Source organism: Dipodomys spectabilis, unplaced genomic scaffold, assembly GCF_019054845.1.
Source record: "Dipodomys spectabilis isolate Male_0828 unplaced genomic scaffold, ASM1905484v1 ptg000197l, whole genome shotgun sequence".
Taxonomy (NCBI): domain Eukaryota; kingdom Metazoa; phylum Chordata; class Mammalia; order Rodentia; family Heteromyidae; genus Dipodomys; species Dipodomys spectabilis.
The window spans coordinates 4,865,201-4,884,675 of record NW_024870874.1 but is presented as its reverse complement, the minus strand read 5'-3'; the positions used below and the strand labels follow the sequence as shown (position 1 = coordinate 4,884,675).

The 19,475-nt window shown below is 34.3% G+C and overlaps 1 protein-coding gene across 1 annotated transcript in view; it reads left to right on the top strand.

Annotated features, from left to right (window-relative positions):
* Positions 1-14,321, top strand: part of Ppp1r3a (protein phosphatase 1 regulatory subunit 3A) — a 33,020-nt gene extending 18,699 nt beyond the window's left edge. Inside the window, exons 2-4 of the mRNA XM_042696104.1 lie at positions 9,761-9,816; positions 9,922-10,043; positions 11,970-14,321. Coding sequence (XP_042552038.1) covers positions 9,761-9,816; positions 9,922-10,043; positions 11,970-14,321 — 2,530 coding nt within the window. The remainder of the gene's footprint in view (positions 1-9,760; positions 9,817-9,921; positions 10,044-11,969) is intronic.
* Positions 14,322-19,475: the final 5,154 nt, after the last annotated feature.

The window sequence follows — 19,475 nt, the reverse complement described above, 5'->3', positions numbered from 1 at the left end:
AACTCAAGCATCAAGCTAAAGGGGGTAGTTCTAATTTAAGAATTGATATAGAGAAGATATGTGGATGTAGTAATTAGCTTTCTGTAAAGTATAAAAATAATTCAATAATACTTGTGGCCACTAAGTGGCATGGTCTTAGTTACTCAAATGCTTTAACAGTTTACAATAGCTTACTGAAGAGCCTTGCAGTTTTCCGTGATCGATGGATTCTGATACTATTTTAAAAGAAACAAATTAGTTTCTAATAGGTGTCATCCAATATATTTATTGAGCTTAACTGATGGTAAATATTAGCAATGTCTCAGTATTTAAGAAGCTTACTTGAGTTCATCTTCCATTGGCTTGAATTTTAAACTGTTTCCTCTGATTGTGCCAGTACTCTTGAAAACTAAGGAATTTTCAAAATAACATTTCTACATTATATTATAAAATAAATATTCTCATTAGTTTTATAATGTAAAGCTCTGTAGATGGGGAAGGATAAAATTGATTGGGATGCATGCTATTTAATATCAAATATTCAAAGAGAAAATTGGGTGTATTTTGAGCAATAAAGCAATTGATTAGGGTTTAGAAGCACCAACTGTTCTTAATAAGGAAATCATCAGTGAATACATGGTGCTGGATCCCCTCACACAGTTCTGGTTTTCAGTTAAAGATAAGAAATGCGCGCCCCCCCCCCCCCCCCCCCCCCCGCCCCGCCAAATGTCCCTTACCATGTCAGTCACTGGTCCACAAACTGAGCAGAAAGGCATTTTAAAAATTCTGATGTTTTCCCCTAGAGATTACTTCTTTCTTCTCTCAATGACTGTTAATAACGCAGAACTGTATTCATTCTGTTTTTCTTTCTGGCATTATCCTCAAGGAACTGAACTTAATGCATCTTTTCATCCTAAATTCTGTCTACATAATGGCTTTAAGAGTTTTTTCCCTTAGACATTTCTCTTCACAATTAGACATTTATCTCAATTATCTCTCTTTTTATCAAATATCTCTCTTCTGGCTTCAGTTTCCTTTCTGTTAAACAGAAGACTACTGTTATTTTGACACCCAAGGAAAAGCCATCAAGATATAGCAGTGGGTTAATGTATTATAAACTTCACCTCTCAAGTACAAATTTTGTGTTCTTCCTCCAATAAATGGCTATGAAATGTTGGAATGATAGGAATCAAAAAGAAAAAGTACACTATGTATATATATATATATATATATATATATTTATTTATTTATTTATCTGAGGAATTTTTTCAACTTATTTGTGTATATTCACTTAGGGCCAATGCTGATGTATCCCTTCAGAGAGGTACAAAAATTCCATAAGGTTCATATTATTTCTGATTTAAAAGATCATTTATGAACTGGGTGTGGTTGCACATTCATGCCTGTAATAAAAAAAAAAAAATCAAGAATTTGAGGCCAACCTTGGCTTCAAAAAAAAAAAAGCCCAGCACTGGTGGCTCACGCCTTTAATCCTAGTTACTCAGGAGGCTGAGATCTGAAAATTTCAGTTCAAAGGCAGGGTAAAAAGCCCTTGAGACTCTAACCTTAAAATTAATGACCAGAAAATCAGAAGTGGCTCTGGCACAAAGTAGTAGAATGCTAGCCTTCATCAAAAGAGCTCAAGGACAGTGCCAAGGCCCTGATTTCAAGCCACACAATTCAAAAAAAAAAAATAAAAGATAAAAAAGATTAATTCTTTCTTGGGAAAAATGAGGATAAAGTAAAATAAATGAGACCAGAAACTTTGAACAGAGATAGCAAAACTTAATATTTACTGTTGTCTATCATAGAGTGAGAGGCAAGCACAAGAATGTGGTCTTCTTTATTCAATGGTTAGCATTGTCAGGTAAATTTTTGAATGAGTTTTTTATTGTGAAAATACTGTACAGAGGGTTTACAGTTATGTGAGCAAGGTAATGAGTACATTTCCTATCAGGGATTGTTGCCTCCTCTTTGTTTTTCCCTACCATCCCTGCCCTCCCACCTCTACAACTACACTCCTCGCTCCACCCCCAACTAAATTGTCAAGTTCATTTTTCAACATAGTGTCTTCTACATCTCATTGTAGATGAGCAGTGGGTCAACCTATATCCCTATTTAAACACTTTGTTTTTCCCCTTCCCTCCCCCAAATTATACCAACATCAAATACAGTGAAAACAGGGGTTATACAGTGGGGGAGGGACATACAAAGCAACAAAAAATCACATGGTACCTTATATATATATGTTAGAAACAATAGCAAGAAAGATAAAACCACTGTGTCCCTATCTTGGGGTTCATTTCACTTAACTTCATCTTATCTTGTCATATGTATATAGCTTTTGACCTTTTCTACTTGTCCCAGACACATACTAGCTACTGCAAATAAGGGTAAATTTTTGATAGGGTGACTTACTTGGGAAATGAGGAGTGAGGAGATCCAGCCTACAAAGACCCATGAAAGTATTTGGTACAGGACAGAATGGCAAAATTCCTTCTCATGTGTTTCTTATTGCCTGTTCATGTTTTATCTGTTGGCATCCATGCTTTTGTATGGTCTAGGAATAACATTATACCGAAATGGACTTTTGGAAGAAAAAAAGTTTCCCTACTACTGATGGAATAGTCAAAAGCATCACTTTATTGCTTTATTTTTTAACAGCTAATTCTGCTGCTTACCCTAACTGATTGGGTAATTTGGATCACATCAAATGTATTTTTGTGGGACAAGTCTCTGAGAAAGTTAATTAATATTTTAAAAGACATATAGGGTTGTAGTACATAATTATTACTGGACTTTGGGAAGAATTATATTATCTATTATACTAAAAACTGATGTATGTTTGACAGTTAAAACTAATCATAACTGCAAAAATGCATGCACAACCTACCAGAAACTGCTATGATGGCTAAATCCCAACATTGAATAAATCAATTGAGAAATACAAGAAGGTATGAACTAACATTACAGTGCATACCAGGTTTAGACTGAACATTTTAAAAATAATAGTTGACTCTTACTGAGGATCTGATTTTTTTCTTCTTTTTTAAATATATATATATATATATTTATTGTAAAGATACTGTACAGAGGGGTTACAGTTACATGAGTAAGGTAATGAATACATTTCCTATCAAGCATTGTTGCCCCCTCCTTTGTTTTTCCCGTTATTCCTTCCCTCTCTACCTCCCCAACTCCACCCTCTCCCCTCAAAGTTGTAAAGGGTTTCAAATTTACAAAGCAAGCGTATTACCATAGGATGCCAATTTTATTCTTAAAAATAAGAAATTGAATATGTGTGAGAATATAATATATATTAAAGTACAGAAAGCTCTCTAGGTTAAGGGAGAGGGAAAGGGAATGGATCCTATAGTAAGATAAAAGTAATCATAAATGTGATACATATTTCATTACTACTACTAATAATGATAAACTCATTAATACCTTCATATTTTGGAAATTATGCTACACAATTTTTTTTCTGTATAAAGAGTAAGCCACTTTGGGAGAAAAATAAAGCACAAAGAAGCTAAGTATTTGGCTTGAGGTCACCTGGTGAGTAATTACCTTATTTAGGTTTAAAGAACAGGGAAGCAAGATTTATATGGAAATGTTTGCTCTTCCACTTTTGCATTAATCCCCTATAGAAAGAATACTGGCAGGAACACCAAGACACTTGCAATTATATATAGCATTATAAACTAAATAGCTTGTATGAGTTTTGCTGTACTATTTAATTAGACATTTCTCTATAAACTGGTGCAGATCCTCCAAGTCTGACATCCCTTATAGATCTGAAATCTTACGAGAATTACAAAAGTTTGGTGAAACACTAAAATAAACTGTATGTATGAGATTCAAAGTTTTTGATTAACATCTGATTCTGAAACACAAATTAATTTATCTTTAATTCATTAGATAGACTTAAGGCATTGCTCAGTTCCTACTCCCATCCATGATTTATCATTTCATTCTGTAAGGCATATAAGATTGCTCTTTTCTTCAATCCAGTTCTTCGTTCCTGGAAACATGGAATATGTGCACATTTTTTTTCTTTTATGCATAGAGCAGCAGTTGTCCTTAGAATAGTTGAATGTGTCCTGTTGCAAAATCTAAGGAATAAAGAGCACTCACTCCCTTGGTGCTAAGTTCTTGTGGTCTTAAAGGTTCTGCCTGCAGCCCTTTTACATCTAAAGTTATTAGCGTTTTCAAATACAGGTGCACTTCACCTAACTTGAGGATTCTAGTTAAATGCAGAATCTCACTCTGCACAGATAGTGGTGCAGTGGATCTGCTTTCATTTCCTAAAGCAGTATTTGATATAACACCAGATCATTTTCACATAGGAGACCTGTGAACCATATTTTCAGAGGTGCTGTTTGGATGTAAGTTTTCTGTTTTGACTTAGTTTACTACCAAATGGTGCCCAGGCTTTTACCTTGTACTTTTCCAAGTTTCATCTACTCTGTCTCTCTCTGCCTCTCTGCCTCTCTGTCTCTGTCTCTGTCTTTCTCTCTGTATTTCTCTCTCTCTGTCTCTCTGTCTCTCAGTCGGCCTGCCAGCACACCCCTTCCCCCCCCCCTCCCCCGTTCCCCCCCCCCCCCCCCCCCCCCCCCCCCCCGCCCCGTGGTCTTTCCCTCCCTCCCATTTGTGATTGCTTATAGATAGTAGTCTACAACTGGAGCCACAAGTCCAGCAAGAATTATTTTGCTGGCTAACTGGAGGTGGAGTTCTTGCAACTTTTATACCCAGGTTGCTTCAATCCCATGATCTTTTTAGGTCTCAGTCTCTTGAGTAGCTAGGATTACAGACATGACCCAAAGGTACCCAGCTCCACATTTTATCTTGAATTGGCATATTTAGACTAATGCTTTTCTACTGATAAGGTGTTTGCATATGATACCTTCAATGTGCAATTGTTGCTCTCATTTTTCTTTAACTGATGCTACCTTGGGTTTCAGCTTGCAGGCCATGTCCTCTGGTCCTCTTGGAGGCTATTTTTAGCTTTCTCTGCTCCTCTCTAAGCACACTCTGGTGTTCTTGTTTTATTTAATTCTTTGAACACATACCTTCACTAGCTTGTTAGCCTTAGAAGCCTTATGAAAACAAAGACTCTTTCTTGTCTATCTTGGTGACACAACATTTGGAAATTTGTGGGTACTCAATAAACTTGATGGTGATTGAATGAATAAACATAAATTATAATAAATTTGAAATCACATTTACATTTCACAAGCATGCTATTGCCTGAAATCCATTCACTTTTTTCCCTATGTATTTATCAAATACATTTGCCAGGTAATTATAAGAAATTCTCTTTTGTTTTACTAGTTCTATAGGATAAATTTACCTCAAATTTTCAGGATAGATCAAGCCTAATATTGTGAAAGAAAAATGACATACGTAGGCATTTTTCTTTCAAGTGCTAGTTTTCATTTCTAAGCTGAAAAGCCTTAAAGGCCCAACATATTTCCTTCAACAAAACTTACCCTCTTTGCCTCCCCTATCTGTGTCCTAAATTCTCCATTGAAAGGGATTGTGGTTACTTCCTTTAGAATTCTCTAGTTGGAAGCTTCATTTCTGTGTTGTCCTAAGTATTCTGCAAATAGTATCAAAGCACATGAAAATGCATATAAAACTAGCAGAAAGTTGAAGAGACAAAATCACCTATCTAAATGATTACATCTCTGAAGGGCTTGTCATCTAACAGGAGCAGTAGGCCTTGTTAAATCCAAGTGACTTGGTGCATTGAGGTGCATTTTTGTTGTTAGTATGAGGAATTTAGCAATCTGACCCTATACCCAAATGACTTTAGGAGATACATAGCACCCCATTGTTCCCCCCTCTTTATTTCTAGCACAGGTATAATAATTTAGAGTTATAGAGGTAGGGTGGTGTTTCTGATGTTCTAGGAACTGTTGATATGGCTAAAAGCTGTAGTATTCAAGGGGATAGAAAAAAACCCAATAGCAGGTTTCTTGAACTATTAGAACATCTAAAGTTCCTACATTGGCCTTATTTCTCTTTAGAAATTCATCTTTGTAGAACAGACTAAAATAATAAAATGTATTTGCAAATACTACTTAAGAGTGCTATTGAGGAAGTGGCACCATAGCTCAAGTGGTAGAGCGCTCCCCTTGAGCTGAAGAGCTGAGGGACAGCGCCCAGACCCAGAGTTCAAACCCCAGGACTGACAAAAAAAAAAAAAAGAGTGCTATTGATTCTGGAGAACACAGTATGGATGGTGAAGCATTTTATTTTCCCGGTGAAAGATTAGAAGAAAAACCCAGAATCAAAGCAAATGTAATTCTACAAATCAAGCTCTCTTTTATCATGTAATTTTTATTATAATCTCCACACCTCTATGCTCATATATATGTATATATTAGTTAACTCTTTATGATTATAAATGTACTTAATATATATTTTATAAAATCAATTTAAATTATATAAAATTATTTTGCAATTCATATTTTTAAATTACTTTTATTATCTTTAAGTAGCTGTACAGAGTGGTTTCAATATGAATGTTATATTGAAGTATAAATGGATCAATGTCACTTTTCACCTTGATCAATTTCACCCCTTTTATAACTCTCCCCCATCTCTCCAATTTTCCTGGTTCCACTTTCATATATACATAAAATTATTATTAAAGACTATTCACTCAATATTAAATTGCTAAGATTTACTTGTGCTGTACTTTCCTGTGATTTATATTGAGTGTTTTATAATGTTCCTTTTTGTAAAATATGACATCCTTTTGTAACCACCTTTCTGTAAATGGGTACAAATGTCACTTCAGTTGTCAACAAAGACATCATAAATATTGTTATTATTGCCCCAAGTAGTATGTCAAAGAATTTCTCTTCATTTGGTAAGCAAGAGGAAATGTACTAGTTACAGATTGCACAGGTTAAATTTTAGAAAAAAATATATGTCACACTGCTTTCCAAATTGGTGTTCACCATTTATTCTATCACCAGAAATGGCAAGAAAGCCCGTGGAGCCAATGTATCTTTTTAAAAAATTCTTTATTCTTTTTAATTTAATTTAATTTTTTATTGTAAAGGTGATGTACAGAGGGGTTACAATTAGATAAGGTAATGAGTACATTTCTTTTTAAACTGTTTTACCCACTCCTTTATTTTCTCCTGCTTTCTTCTAACCCTATGATGTCCCTCCCACCCAGTTATAAAGTTCATTTCCAACATAATGTATAGTGATTTGTGTTGGTTAACCTTTTGTCCCACCGTTTCTGATTCCCCCTCCCTTCCCCAACTCTGGGAAGACAAAGATGCCCAAGAGTACCTATACAAGACAAAGGGCACTGAAATACAAAAACAGTGACCAGAGAGACTCCTGGTGTTGACACATTTCTAAGAATTTACCAATTAAATGTGTATAAGTGCTAGCAACTTATATTTTTTCCCATTTTCTCTTTTCTAATAATGCTCACATCTCTTTATAAATGTATTTTTCTTATGTTCTATTTTGTGAATCCTCGCCCTCTCTCCACTGCATGAATTTAAATCTATTTTTCATATGCATTTTAGTAGATCTTTAATGTCTTTGACTTCTGGGTTGATTGTGTGATTATATATATATATATATATGTATATATATATATATATATATATTTTAAGACATCTTTTAGCTGAATACTGGTGAATCATGCCTATAATCCTAGCTTCTCAAGAGGCTGAGATCTGAGGATCTTGGTTTGAAGCCACCCTGGGCAGAAAAGTCCCCAATGAGAGTGAGACTCTTATCCTAATAAACTAAAAAAAAAAAAAATAGCCAGAAGTGGTGTTATGGCTTCAGTGCTAGGGTGCTTACATTGAGCAAAAGAAACTCAAGGACAGCACCCAGGCACAGATTCAAGCCCCAGGACTGAAAAAAAAAGAAGTCTTTCAGTGAACAAAATTTGAAAGATATTTGTAAATTGACTAATCTGTGTAGTGTATCCTTACTTTTATTTAAGAAAATACTGTGAGGACTAAAATATATTCATATTTATTTTCAAAGGATTTGAGGCCTTACTCCAATTAGAGTATGATTTCTAGCTATGTTCTCTTTTCATCTTTTCCTATATGATAATCATTCTTCTGCCTTTCTTTTTAAGAGCTACCTTATTTTTCTATATTCTGACATGCTCCATTTTCTATTTACAAAAGTTTTCAATGTGACACAACTCTGTTTGTTGTTGACTTTTTCTGTCCCCATACTACTCTAATATTGTCTTCACAGCTTAATCTTAATAGGAGCTCATGAAATTGAAACATTTCTTAAAGTCTCTCTGCTATTTCAACCATCATTGGCCCTTTGTTTTTCTCTTTAGAATTGTGTTTTCAAATTCAGGGAAAGGTAGTTTTACAGTTTGGGTTACAATTGAATTAAATCTGCAGATCAATTGAAAAAAAGAATTGACATCTTTGCAATTGGTATCTTTCTTATCTATGTACATGGTATATTTCTCAGCTTTTAGAGATCTCCTTTGATATACTTGATATTATTGTATTCTTTTCACTTTAGGAATTCTGTTCATTTCCTATTACTTTGTGCAAAGTCATTTAAAACAATACTAAGCATTATTTATTTCTATTCCTTCCTTGTGTATTTATCAGTATGTAATGTTATCTCCTTCATACCTCTCTTCTTAATAAATGTTTTTCTCAGACATCATCATAATAAGACATAGTTTGATCCTTAATCACTTTTTGAGATTAAAGAAAACATATTGTTTTCTTGTCTCATATATCTTCTTAAAAACTGAACTACTAGTTGGGGAGATGGGGAAGGAAGGGATGGTAAGGGAAAAACAAAGGAGGGTGTAACAATGCTCAATAGGAAACATACTCTTACCTTACTCATGTAATTGTAACCCCTCTCTACAGTACATTTACAATAAAGATATACATTCAAAATAAAATCTGAACTACTTTTAAAAATTGTGAGGTCATCAAGAGAAGGAATTCAGCTGAGACAGTACAAGAAAATTCAGAAACTGGGTTAAAAATTTCTGCTAAACTGATTTGTAATGTAGCTATACAAAATCAGAATATTGTCTCTAACAATTTTTCTTATAGCGTGTGGTAGACAAATCTAAACTCTAATATTCACAAAATCCACCTACAAAGAGAAATCTTAGAAAGAAAAAAGATATTTATCTTTTCCAGTCAGGACACAGAATACAGTAAAAAGGAAATGTAACCTAAATCAGTTTAAAGGAAAAAATGATTACACATGACAGAACTGAAGTCTAGCTTACAAAATTAACTAGAAGCACTTCCATATGAAATCTTTTAACTGAGTACAAATTGAACTGTTTTTCAGTATTTAGCTGTATGTTGTTTTCCTCCCTCTATGGAGAGTTACTAAAGCAATTTTATAATTGTAGATTAGTAGATTATAAAACATTATCATTTAAATCAAAGGAAAAATACTCTTGCAAAGCTTAATTTCATGATGGTGATATAATGTACATTCATCTGTATTTTTATTTTACTTTTATATTATCTAAAGTGAACAGAATAATCTTGTTTAGAAATATGGCTTTGTGTAAACTAGTAAAAATTTTCAACTGCCTATATTTACTACTACATAATCTAAAAGATCCATTTTATTTAAAAATATATAAAATATTACAAGCATATAGTCATATCAAATTACATTTCTTTGGTTTGGATTATTGGTTATTAGTTTGGATTTCCTCATTACTAAACACTTGGTGTTTAGTTATAGACCAAAATATAACATTTTGTGTTACTTTTAACAGTAAAGAATCATCAGAAACATCAGAAGAATGTAACTTTGACGATTCAAAGATTACAGGTAATAAACATTCTTACTTAATTTTTCAACAATATTCTCTGCTTTGTTAAAGTCTAAAATTAAGATGATCTTACAGAGCCACAAAAAATTACATATACTTTTCAGATACCTACATCCCAACAATAGCTTGTCCTCATGAGAACGAAGACCTAGAAGCCAGCAATCAAGATGTAAAAGACGTAAACAGGAAACATGATGCACATAATGAAAATGAATTAGACTTGAAGGTAAGTGTTCTGGTTGCCACGGTATTAGAGAAGATGAATCCATTTATGCTTCAAAGATGCTGCAATGTCTGCCTTTCAATGCCATCAACTAATAGAATTTGCAAATGGGAAAGCACAGTCTATTCTGTCCTTCCCTCTGTAGCATGATCAACAAGCCACTTTGATTTCAGAGTGTTCCTGCTGGTCCTTGCAGTGGTACATTAATAACATTCATATCTTATCTCATTACCAGTGGCTTTGAATAATAGTTTCTAGGAATTATAGGAGAGGTAGCACTATCCTGATGTGCATTTCTAATCTTTGTGACAAGTGTACACTTAGCATAACTAACTCATCTGCACAATGAGAGGGCTGGATGAGTTGATTGTTAGGATCCTACCTACCTCTATATGTCTATAATTCTCGCACGTAGCAGCATTTGGTTTTACTCACATCTAGCCTGGTGAGAATCTCAACGTTTTCTATCATTATAAAATGTTGAATTACTGAGTGAGAAGGAAATAGCCAGTACTATAATTTTTAGACAGGAAACAAATTCAGTACTGTACAATTTAGTATTAAATTTGTTATCATAAATTTCACACTTGGTGAACATTCAATCTATTTAGAATGGGGCAGGGGAGATGGTTTAGCTAGCATTTTTAACACAAAGGAAGAAATAGAAATAAATGAGTCACATAATGCAATTTAACCTTTATTATATTTGGCTGGAACTCATATCATCAGGATATATGGATTCATAATCATCTAAGATTAAAATGGCATTGGTGTCTTCAAGTGTCAGCACTGAAACTGAAAAGAAATAGAGCTCATCTCTCTCCTCACACAATCCACCTTTACCATAGTGATATGGCAAGCGCATCACTAAAGTATGAAATTTACTTTGCTCCAACTTTAAGAAACTACAAAGTTGTCATCCATTGTGAGAATTCTCACCAGCTGAAAGTTAACATTGCCTTTTTTTCAAACTACAGAATATAATGAAAGAGCCCTGAAAAATCACATGCTTCACCAGTATAACTCATTACAATGAGCAGGCTCAAATACAAAAGTTTGTTTAGAAGTTCATGAGATTGTACGTCCAATAAATGAACAGGGAGCTGTAATTTAGATGCTAATTTACTCTATGCTGATGTTAATGCATAAAACAATGAAGCTCTATAATAGATGGAAATACAACCAAATCTGTGGAACCCACAGGCATTGGCTTACAAGACAGCTGTGCAGTTGACAAGTAACATGAGCCTTATGTGAGAAGAAGGGGAAAAACGTAAGATTTGCATATAATTATTGAGATCATGCAAATGTCAGTTATGAGGAGAAAAAAAAACACAGGCATCTCACTGTTAAATCCTGACAGTTGGCATCACTGAAGAGCTCAAATACAGTTGAGTACCAGTTGGCAGTGGGTCATTAAAACAGAATTTGCAGAGACATTAACTCCCTCACTTTTCTTTGAGTGACGTTTTGCTATTAATAGTTTGCAGAAGCTTTGCAGAAAACATATTAATAAGAGAAACTGTAATGGGGGCACCTTTCCAGCAAGTGTAAATGCAGCAAGGGGTACCCAGGAAGCGGCTCTCTAATTGATGAGCATGGAGCTATCAATGTGTATATTCTAAGTGAGGAGAAAGGGCAATGACAAGCACGAATAGTTGAATAATACAATGTGATATTTGCAAGTGGGGAAGGAGGGTGATTAATTTGGACCCCTTTTCTTACTAATCTCATTCCGAAGTCATAGTCTCCCCAGATCTTCCACGAAACCTATGGCATAGTGAGTTCGTAGGGAATCCACAAAGGAAGTGACTTGAGGAAATACAGTAGATAATTATTAACTGAGTAAATAAAACCTACCTCCTGTACTGTGTGCTTTAAAAGGGTCATGTGGTTATTAATTTTTTTGTTCTTTTTTAATCCCCAAAGAGAAATCAACATTTAATAACTGAAAGTGCTGATTCCAGAGCTGAAAAGAGTATATTTCCAACAGACCCAGTCCATTTTCCAAATAAAACTGAGTTAGAGAAGAAGCAAAGCCATGGTGAAGCAGCCACTGATTTGTCCAGAAGACCTTTGTCTCCTAGGTCATCAGCAGAATGCTCCTTTAGGGGAGAATTTTACAACAGTGAAAAATATTCCTCCGGAAATAAGTGGAGATATCAACCTTCAGAGGAAATTACCACAGATATAGGAGAAATGATGACAATAGTGGGAGGTACCAGTAACAGTGCATTAGTTCAATTAAATATCAGCAGTGAAGAACTCCTGGATGATAATGCTAATCCAGCCCAGAGCAGCTGCAGAGAGCAAATACCACATCCATCTTCGGAACAACCGGGTAACCTTATTAACAATCGTGAAGAAGGGGCTAAGGAAAAGGAAATAAAAGAAGGGGAATATTTAAGAAGGGATTTCTATTCAGATGTACCCGCCTATCTGGAAGAATCAGCACAAAAAGTATCTTCCAAAGAAGATTATGGCAAGGGGAAGGATGAGAGGGAAGAAAGAATAAGCCTAGGTGTTAATGCAAAGCAAAAGAAAAAGCATCGATCAATCTCATATGACCAAGAAAGCAAAATGGGACACACTGAAATAAGGATGGAAGGTACTAAGGCTAGTACCGGAAATGAAAGTGTTCTGTCAAGTAAAGATGCTGAAGTTACCACCTGGGTGACCACAGCAGATATACCTCCTTCACCAACGACAAACGTGCATTGGGATGAAGCTATATTAATGGCTCCTGACAGACATCTCTCCCCTGACCAAAGCACCAGTCTAGAAAGAGCAACCAGTGGAGAGGGTTCATCAAAAAATGGAAATGTTTTAAAAGATGCTTATCTTTTCCAAGTTGAAGGAAAACAGTCCTATCAGATTAATCCTGAAGATCCAAATGAGAACACCCTGCATATACAAAACTGGAATGTTCTGGAAAGTGAGGGAAAAGCAAGAGGGAGTAAGGTGAATATAACTGAGCAGATCAAAGAAGCAGCGGATTATAAAGGCTTGAAAGCTTCTTCTACAGAAGAATTGTTTACCTGCCAAGAAACAGAGCACTATGAACTGTCTTCACTAGCTGATCATGGTATTACTGAGAAATCACAAGGAGATACAGCTTATATAATTAAGGCAACATCAGAAAGTACTCCAGAAAGCATGTCTGTGAGAGAAAAAGCAATAATTGCTAAGCTACCTCAAGAGACAGTGCGAAGTGACAGGCCCATCGAGGTAAAAGAAACAGCGTTTGATCCACATGAAGGGAGAAGCGATGATTCACATTATACCCTTTGTCAACGGGATACAGCAGGGGTAATCTATGACAAGCATTTTGAAAAGGAATCTCGTTTGGATATTTGTAATGTACGTGTAGATGAAATGGGGAAAGAGGAAGCCATGTCTATGTACAATCCTGGGAAGACACATGACAGGGAGCAACATGGCACTGAAAATATAACATCTGTAGAAGAATCTTCACAGTTCATTACAGGAGATCAAAAAGCAATGTCAAAACTGGATTTATATTTCAGAATGTCATCAACAGACAAAAGAAAAGTCCCAGCAAATAGAGACCTGGGGCATTTCCAAGAAGTATCAAGGAAAACAGACTTAGATACTGTAATTCCTTCTGCTTTCAACTCAGACACGAATAGAGCTTCTCAGAACACCTCTCATGTTCACAGTCACCATACTAAAATGTCAGTGCCATCTTCTGAACAGGCAATTGCTGGGGAGAATACAATTACTACTCTGACACCTCAATCTATTCCTACGAAATCAGAATATAATTATAATCCAACAAGTGAAATCCACAGTCATGCTGGGTCTAAACCTGAAGATGTTTTCAAAAGTTCAGAAAAAATGACTTCATATAATAGAAAAGCAAGATCTACGGGCCAGATTTTCCAAGCAGAAGAATGTGTTGCGGAAAAATCTCTAGGGCCAATGATTTTAACCAATGAGTCTTTTGATAACATGGATGAGACAAAGCATGAAAATGAAGGCTCCATACACTCCGGACAGACACAATCTTCTTCAAGTCACAAGGAATTGGAGAGCTCTACTTCCGCTAGTCTTTCTATCCAGGCAAATGAAGCTCAAAGCAATGAGGCTCCACTTTCAAAATCTAGCACTTCTAAAATACCTTATTTCCTTTTGTTTCTGATATTTCTTGTAACCATCTACCACTTTGACTTAATGATAGGTTTGGCATTCTACCTGATTTCATTGTACTGGCTATACAGGGTAGGGGGTAGACAAAAAGAACCTGTCAAAAAGAAATAATCTTGACACTATTATTATTTTCTCTTAAAAGATAGGCTATTTAGCCCCAAACATTTGGATTGGTGAAAGAGACTATTCATTGTTCAAAGAGCCGGTGCAGTTTTTCTCTTGAAGGATCATTTAAAAAGGAATGCGTATGAAGTTTGCTCCTTCATATAAGTAATTATTCTATATAGGACCATTATGTTTGGATCATTAAATACCTATATGAATATGAGATGTGAAGCACGTCAAGTTGAAATTAGGTGCAGCTGTTGCTCCTTAGCCGGCTATGAAGTTGCAATGCTTCATGTCTCTTCACTACTTAAAGTGCTATTTCTTGCATTTATTTCTTAAGCTGTAAAGTGACATTTTTTGGCTCTAGGAGCACATCTCCCTTACAGTTTTAAAAACTAGGTAAAATGTAGACATTGGCAGAGGATGTTTACTTGTCTTTTAGAAATGACTATGATATTCACATTTGCCACTGTATCATTTATTAGTACATATTGACAGATCAAATATGCCAATTTGGATTTCATACTTCTAAGACACCATCCGTATGTTGAAATGTGTAAAGTTAGTTTGAAGAAATTCTTATGTTCATAGAAATTACATGCTGCATACGTGTATGTCTACCTTAAACTTTCTTTATACCTACAAAGTCAGGACATTTATATTCCAAGTTAAAAAAAAAGACTAATACATTTGGTAAATTAATTTTCTATCTTCCAAAATTAGGTAGGTTGATGTCTTAAGCAATCATTTTTCTCTTATCAAGACTACAAGATAGCTGAATAATCCCAATATAGTATGTTTTCAGAGTTGAAAATTTAAATGAAAAGTCACACAAGACTTGTTTCAGAATGACTTTGTACATATAAAGCATAAAGCATTAAAATGATACTAATAAAAATATTTCCAAAGGAACTGTTCATCCTATGTGGTAGTGTGTCTGCTTTCTAACGAATAGTTAATCTTTCTCATAGTAAAGTAATGAATTATCACATAACGTGTGCTTAGAATAAACATACATGTGGTTTTCTTGATATTCCTCATAAGAATATCAGGTTGTGTGATAATAATTCAAAATTCTAAGCATGCAAATGGGTGTAAGTGTAAATTTACCAAGGAAGAAATGAATATGAATTGTAGCAATCATTTTGTCTCTTATAATTATTTAATACTAAAGGTGTGAAATGATGGAAATAGCCATTTTCCATAGTAGGGACATTGGAAAGATTCTATGCATTGTGTTTCATCAACTATGTATTGAATGACTGCAATAGGCAAAATCTTGTGCTTTGTTCTGTGCCAGAGCAGTTCCTTTGATACACTGTATAGTTAATCTTAGGCACAGGTATGTGGTATGATATTTTTGAGTGGGATAGGAGTATGAAAGAAAGCCACACAGAAAGACTCTTTTTAAATTATTCCTTTTAAAGGGATCTTCTTTCATAGAACCTGTAACATTGATCTTCAAAATATACATCTGTTTATTTACTTGTAATAATATATTCAATGGGAAAAATGTACAAGTATTATTCCATACATCTAAGAAATATGCACCCATGGAAAGACAAAATAAGAATGAAATGTTCAAACTGACTTCAATCTAATAGTAAACAACTTCCTTAATTTTCAGTAGGTACCCAGCTATTTCCAAATCCTCTAATTGTATGCTACTCTCAAATCCCATTGAAACTGAATGCTTCACTTTGACTCTTTAGTTAACCAAATATAAACATCCTGAAGTAGAACTTAATGCAAATATTTGATTGTTTGAGAAAGCATATTTTCATTAAATACAAGTGGAACACTCAAAACAGCGCCTAGAAATTATCTGTAAAATTGCTATCCTGATAATTTTGTTGACAGGTCTAAATTACAACAGAGTTAAAGTTGACATTTCTTCAGTTCTTAATGGGTTGGTCTTTGATTTCTACTTTTAAGAGTTTTAGTCAATATGCCATATCTCATTAATGCAAAGAACACTACATAACTTTATGAACACAGGTGCCAGCACTAAAATTCTTCCCTTCAAAAACAACATAATCTTTTTTTTGTCCCTTATATTTGACTCCGGTAGTGTTATTTTGTCAAGTCTTCTCATGCATTTGTAGTATATGATATTAGATTTAAAAGAATTTCAAATATTCAATTGTATACTTCTTTGCATGAAATGAAGACATATTTGATGATTTTGTCAAATTTCCTAATATTACATATGAAGAACTTGAAATAAGTCACAAGAACTTGTGAAACTCTTCCTAGATGGAGAGGTAGATTTTGCAACCTCTTTTAGTCACGCTGCTATGTTGAATGGGAACAACAGGTCTTGGGAAGAACTGTCAGCCCCTAGCTAAGAAAGGTTTGGTTGTGCATCATCATGGACAAGGATTATTTGGTAAGCAGAGCTGCCAGCTCATGTCTCGTCAAGTATTGGTGAAAAGCCAAACTGAGTGTGGCAGAGAGGTCCTTTGCATATCTCCTTCATATGATTGATTAAAGGTATGATATAACAACCATCACCTTTTATCTGGCTGGACTTCTGATGTTTAGAAACAAAAGTATCAAAAGCAATTGACAAATCAAGCAAGGGCAGGCAGTAGACAATTTATCTTAAAAAGATCATGTTTGTATCAGCCATTTCTATCACTACAGATTTTGCAATCAAACATTAATAAATAAATGAGATAGATACTGTACATTCTTTAACGTTATAGAACATTGAGTTAAAGGAGCCATAGTTTCCGAGTGAGCTTCAGCCTTAGGGTAAGGAATTATATCACAGAATAGTTACACCTTTGGATTTGTCAACATTTTAACAGAGAAGCAAGATGATTTTAATTTGTCATCTTAAGCTATCTTAAATGTAAAATTTAGAAATACCTAGACTAAAATTTGGGGAAATAATGACTTTATTTTCCCACTATGACATTCATAATACTTTCTTGGTATTTTTTCTACTCATAAATACTATTTTATATCACCAGGCCTGTTCTCTGTGGGGGGGGGGGGGACAAGGAAAATGATAAAAAAAATGCAGAATAGGTAAAACTAAAGGCAGATCTCTCTGCTGCTTTCAGTTCATATAGCTGACTCTTCTATCAGATTTTCAGTGAGTATCTATTGAAATGAAACTTTCTTTGGTTAATTGAATATGGTCATACCCAGTTCCTATGGACCTGAGGAGTAAGATGATCGACTTCTGCAAGAAAGTATGAACATGTGACGATAGGCCTTGCTCTCTAGGCACTTCCACAGGTTGTGTTCTTATCTGAGGGAATGACTGAAAAAGGAGAGTTGTACTTACTTGATTAAATTTTCTTGGCCTTGAATTTTCAGGAAAAATTACAATTTAAAACTTCGGCATACTTTTCATCTTGTAAAACTAGATTTGTATATTAACCTAATATTTTGACCACACTATATCTCTTTATAAACTGTAAATTAAATTTTCACTAGGCTTTCAAACTAACTTTGGATGGGACATGATTCATAATAAATATTTTATTGTAGTGTGTTAAAACCTTATTAAACCAACAACTCTTTAAAAATTCCCATTATTTCTATATTTGTAAAATGCATATATGTTCATTTTTCAAATATGAAACAATACAATGTATGAAAAGTTAATAAATATTTCCCTAAGCGTTTTTCTACTGTATTTAATTCTTTATATTCATGATAATGACATGAGAATGGCAAAGGTAAATCTATGATGGATTAAAAAATAATTTTTATTTGGCTGTGAATCATGACTCCAACATCTGATTATGGAGTATAGTAAAATACTGAATTAAAATATTACTCTTGATCAAAGTTGGTGCATCTTTCTTCTTGTCTCCAAATCCAAACAATCTTTCTGCTGTCTGAAATCCTCTGTCAATTCAAACAAATCATATTGTCTCCCAGGCCGTGTTGTGCTTACCTGTTTCTCTGTAGATAGATAGATAGATAGAGATATTCCTATGCCTAGAAGACATTTACAGTTATCTCTACTGCTCTTTTTTTCCACTGCAGTTCTGTACATTTTTCTATGTGCAGTACAAGTTTCTATTTTTCTGTAGTACCTTATTATTTCAGGGTGTGATTTCTCAGTTGTTATTATCTCTCATGACATTAACTGCTTCTTGTCAATAGTTGTAGGTAGAATTGAAATGCAATGATGACTCCTTCTTTTTCTGGCCCTGAAATGTGAACAGCATTCTTTGAGGTCTGATTAAACTGAATAAGCTAAACTAAATCAAATCTAGGATGGTTTAGTAAACTTTTGAAGATAGGTTAAAAAAAGAGAAAATATGAAGAGACAAGATAAAATGATGCACTTGGCATGGGATATGAAAAGACACAGTCTGTTCTATTTATCTTAGCAAGTAAACTATTTCCCATATTTATACACTCTTCCAAATACATGAAATAGTCCCTTAATTCTATATCATAAAAAAACATACCAAATATTCACTGAAATAATAATAATCCATATCTTAACTCACTGGCTATTATAAAAATGAATAGAAGAAGATATGTTTTCAATAAAGTAGCTCAGCAACTTAAAAAAATCAAAACATCACAAGGTAGAAAGTGTAAGAAACTCAATCTTCTTAGCTATGGCCCTGCCCTTTGAAAATAGCTGACCTCTCAATTTCACACCTGTTCATCATATCAACCTTTAGAGTAAGCAAAGAAGATTACAGAAAATAGCCAGAGCATTTTTAAAAAACAAAGCAGTTACCTGATTAATATATAAGCAGTGTACAAACACACAATTATAACATGCAATACATGGCAGTATTATCCTACTTTACAACACTATGTGTTGTTCTGTATGTGCTGTGAGCAGGCTTATTCTTTTATGGAAGAGGATCATGAAGTTTAGAAATCATAGCAACATGGTACCACAAAGATAGTCTTGTTTATGACACTTAGCCCGAAGCAAAGCAATATGTTGTAGTATGTGAAATAAAATTTTAAGGTCATCAGCAACTATTATCATAAGATTTATCAAAAAGCCAGGTACATGCCAACTATGTTGTAACACTTATTAACATCATGTGTTGTTTGACTTGGTTAGTAGTGGGAAATGATTAAAAATTTTCAAAATGCTATAAAATATAATGCGAAATGGTAGAGAGATGGTACTTAAACATAGTAGATGCTAGAAATTCTGCT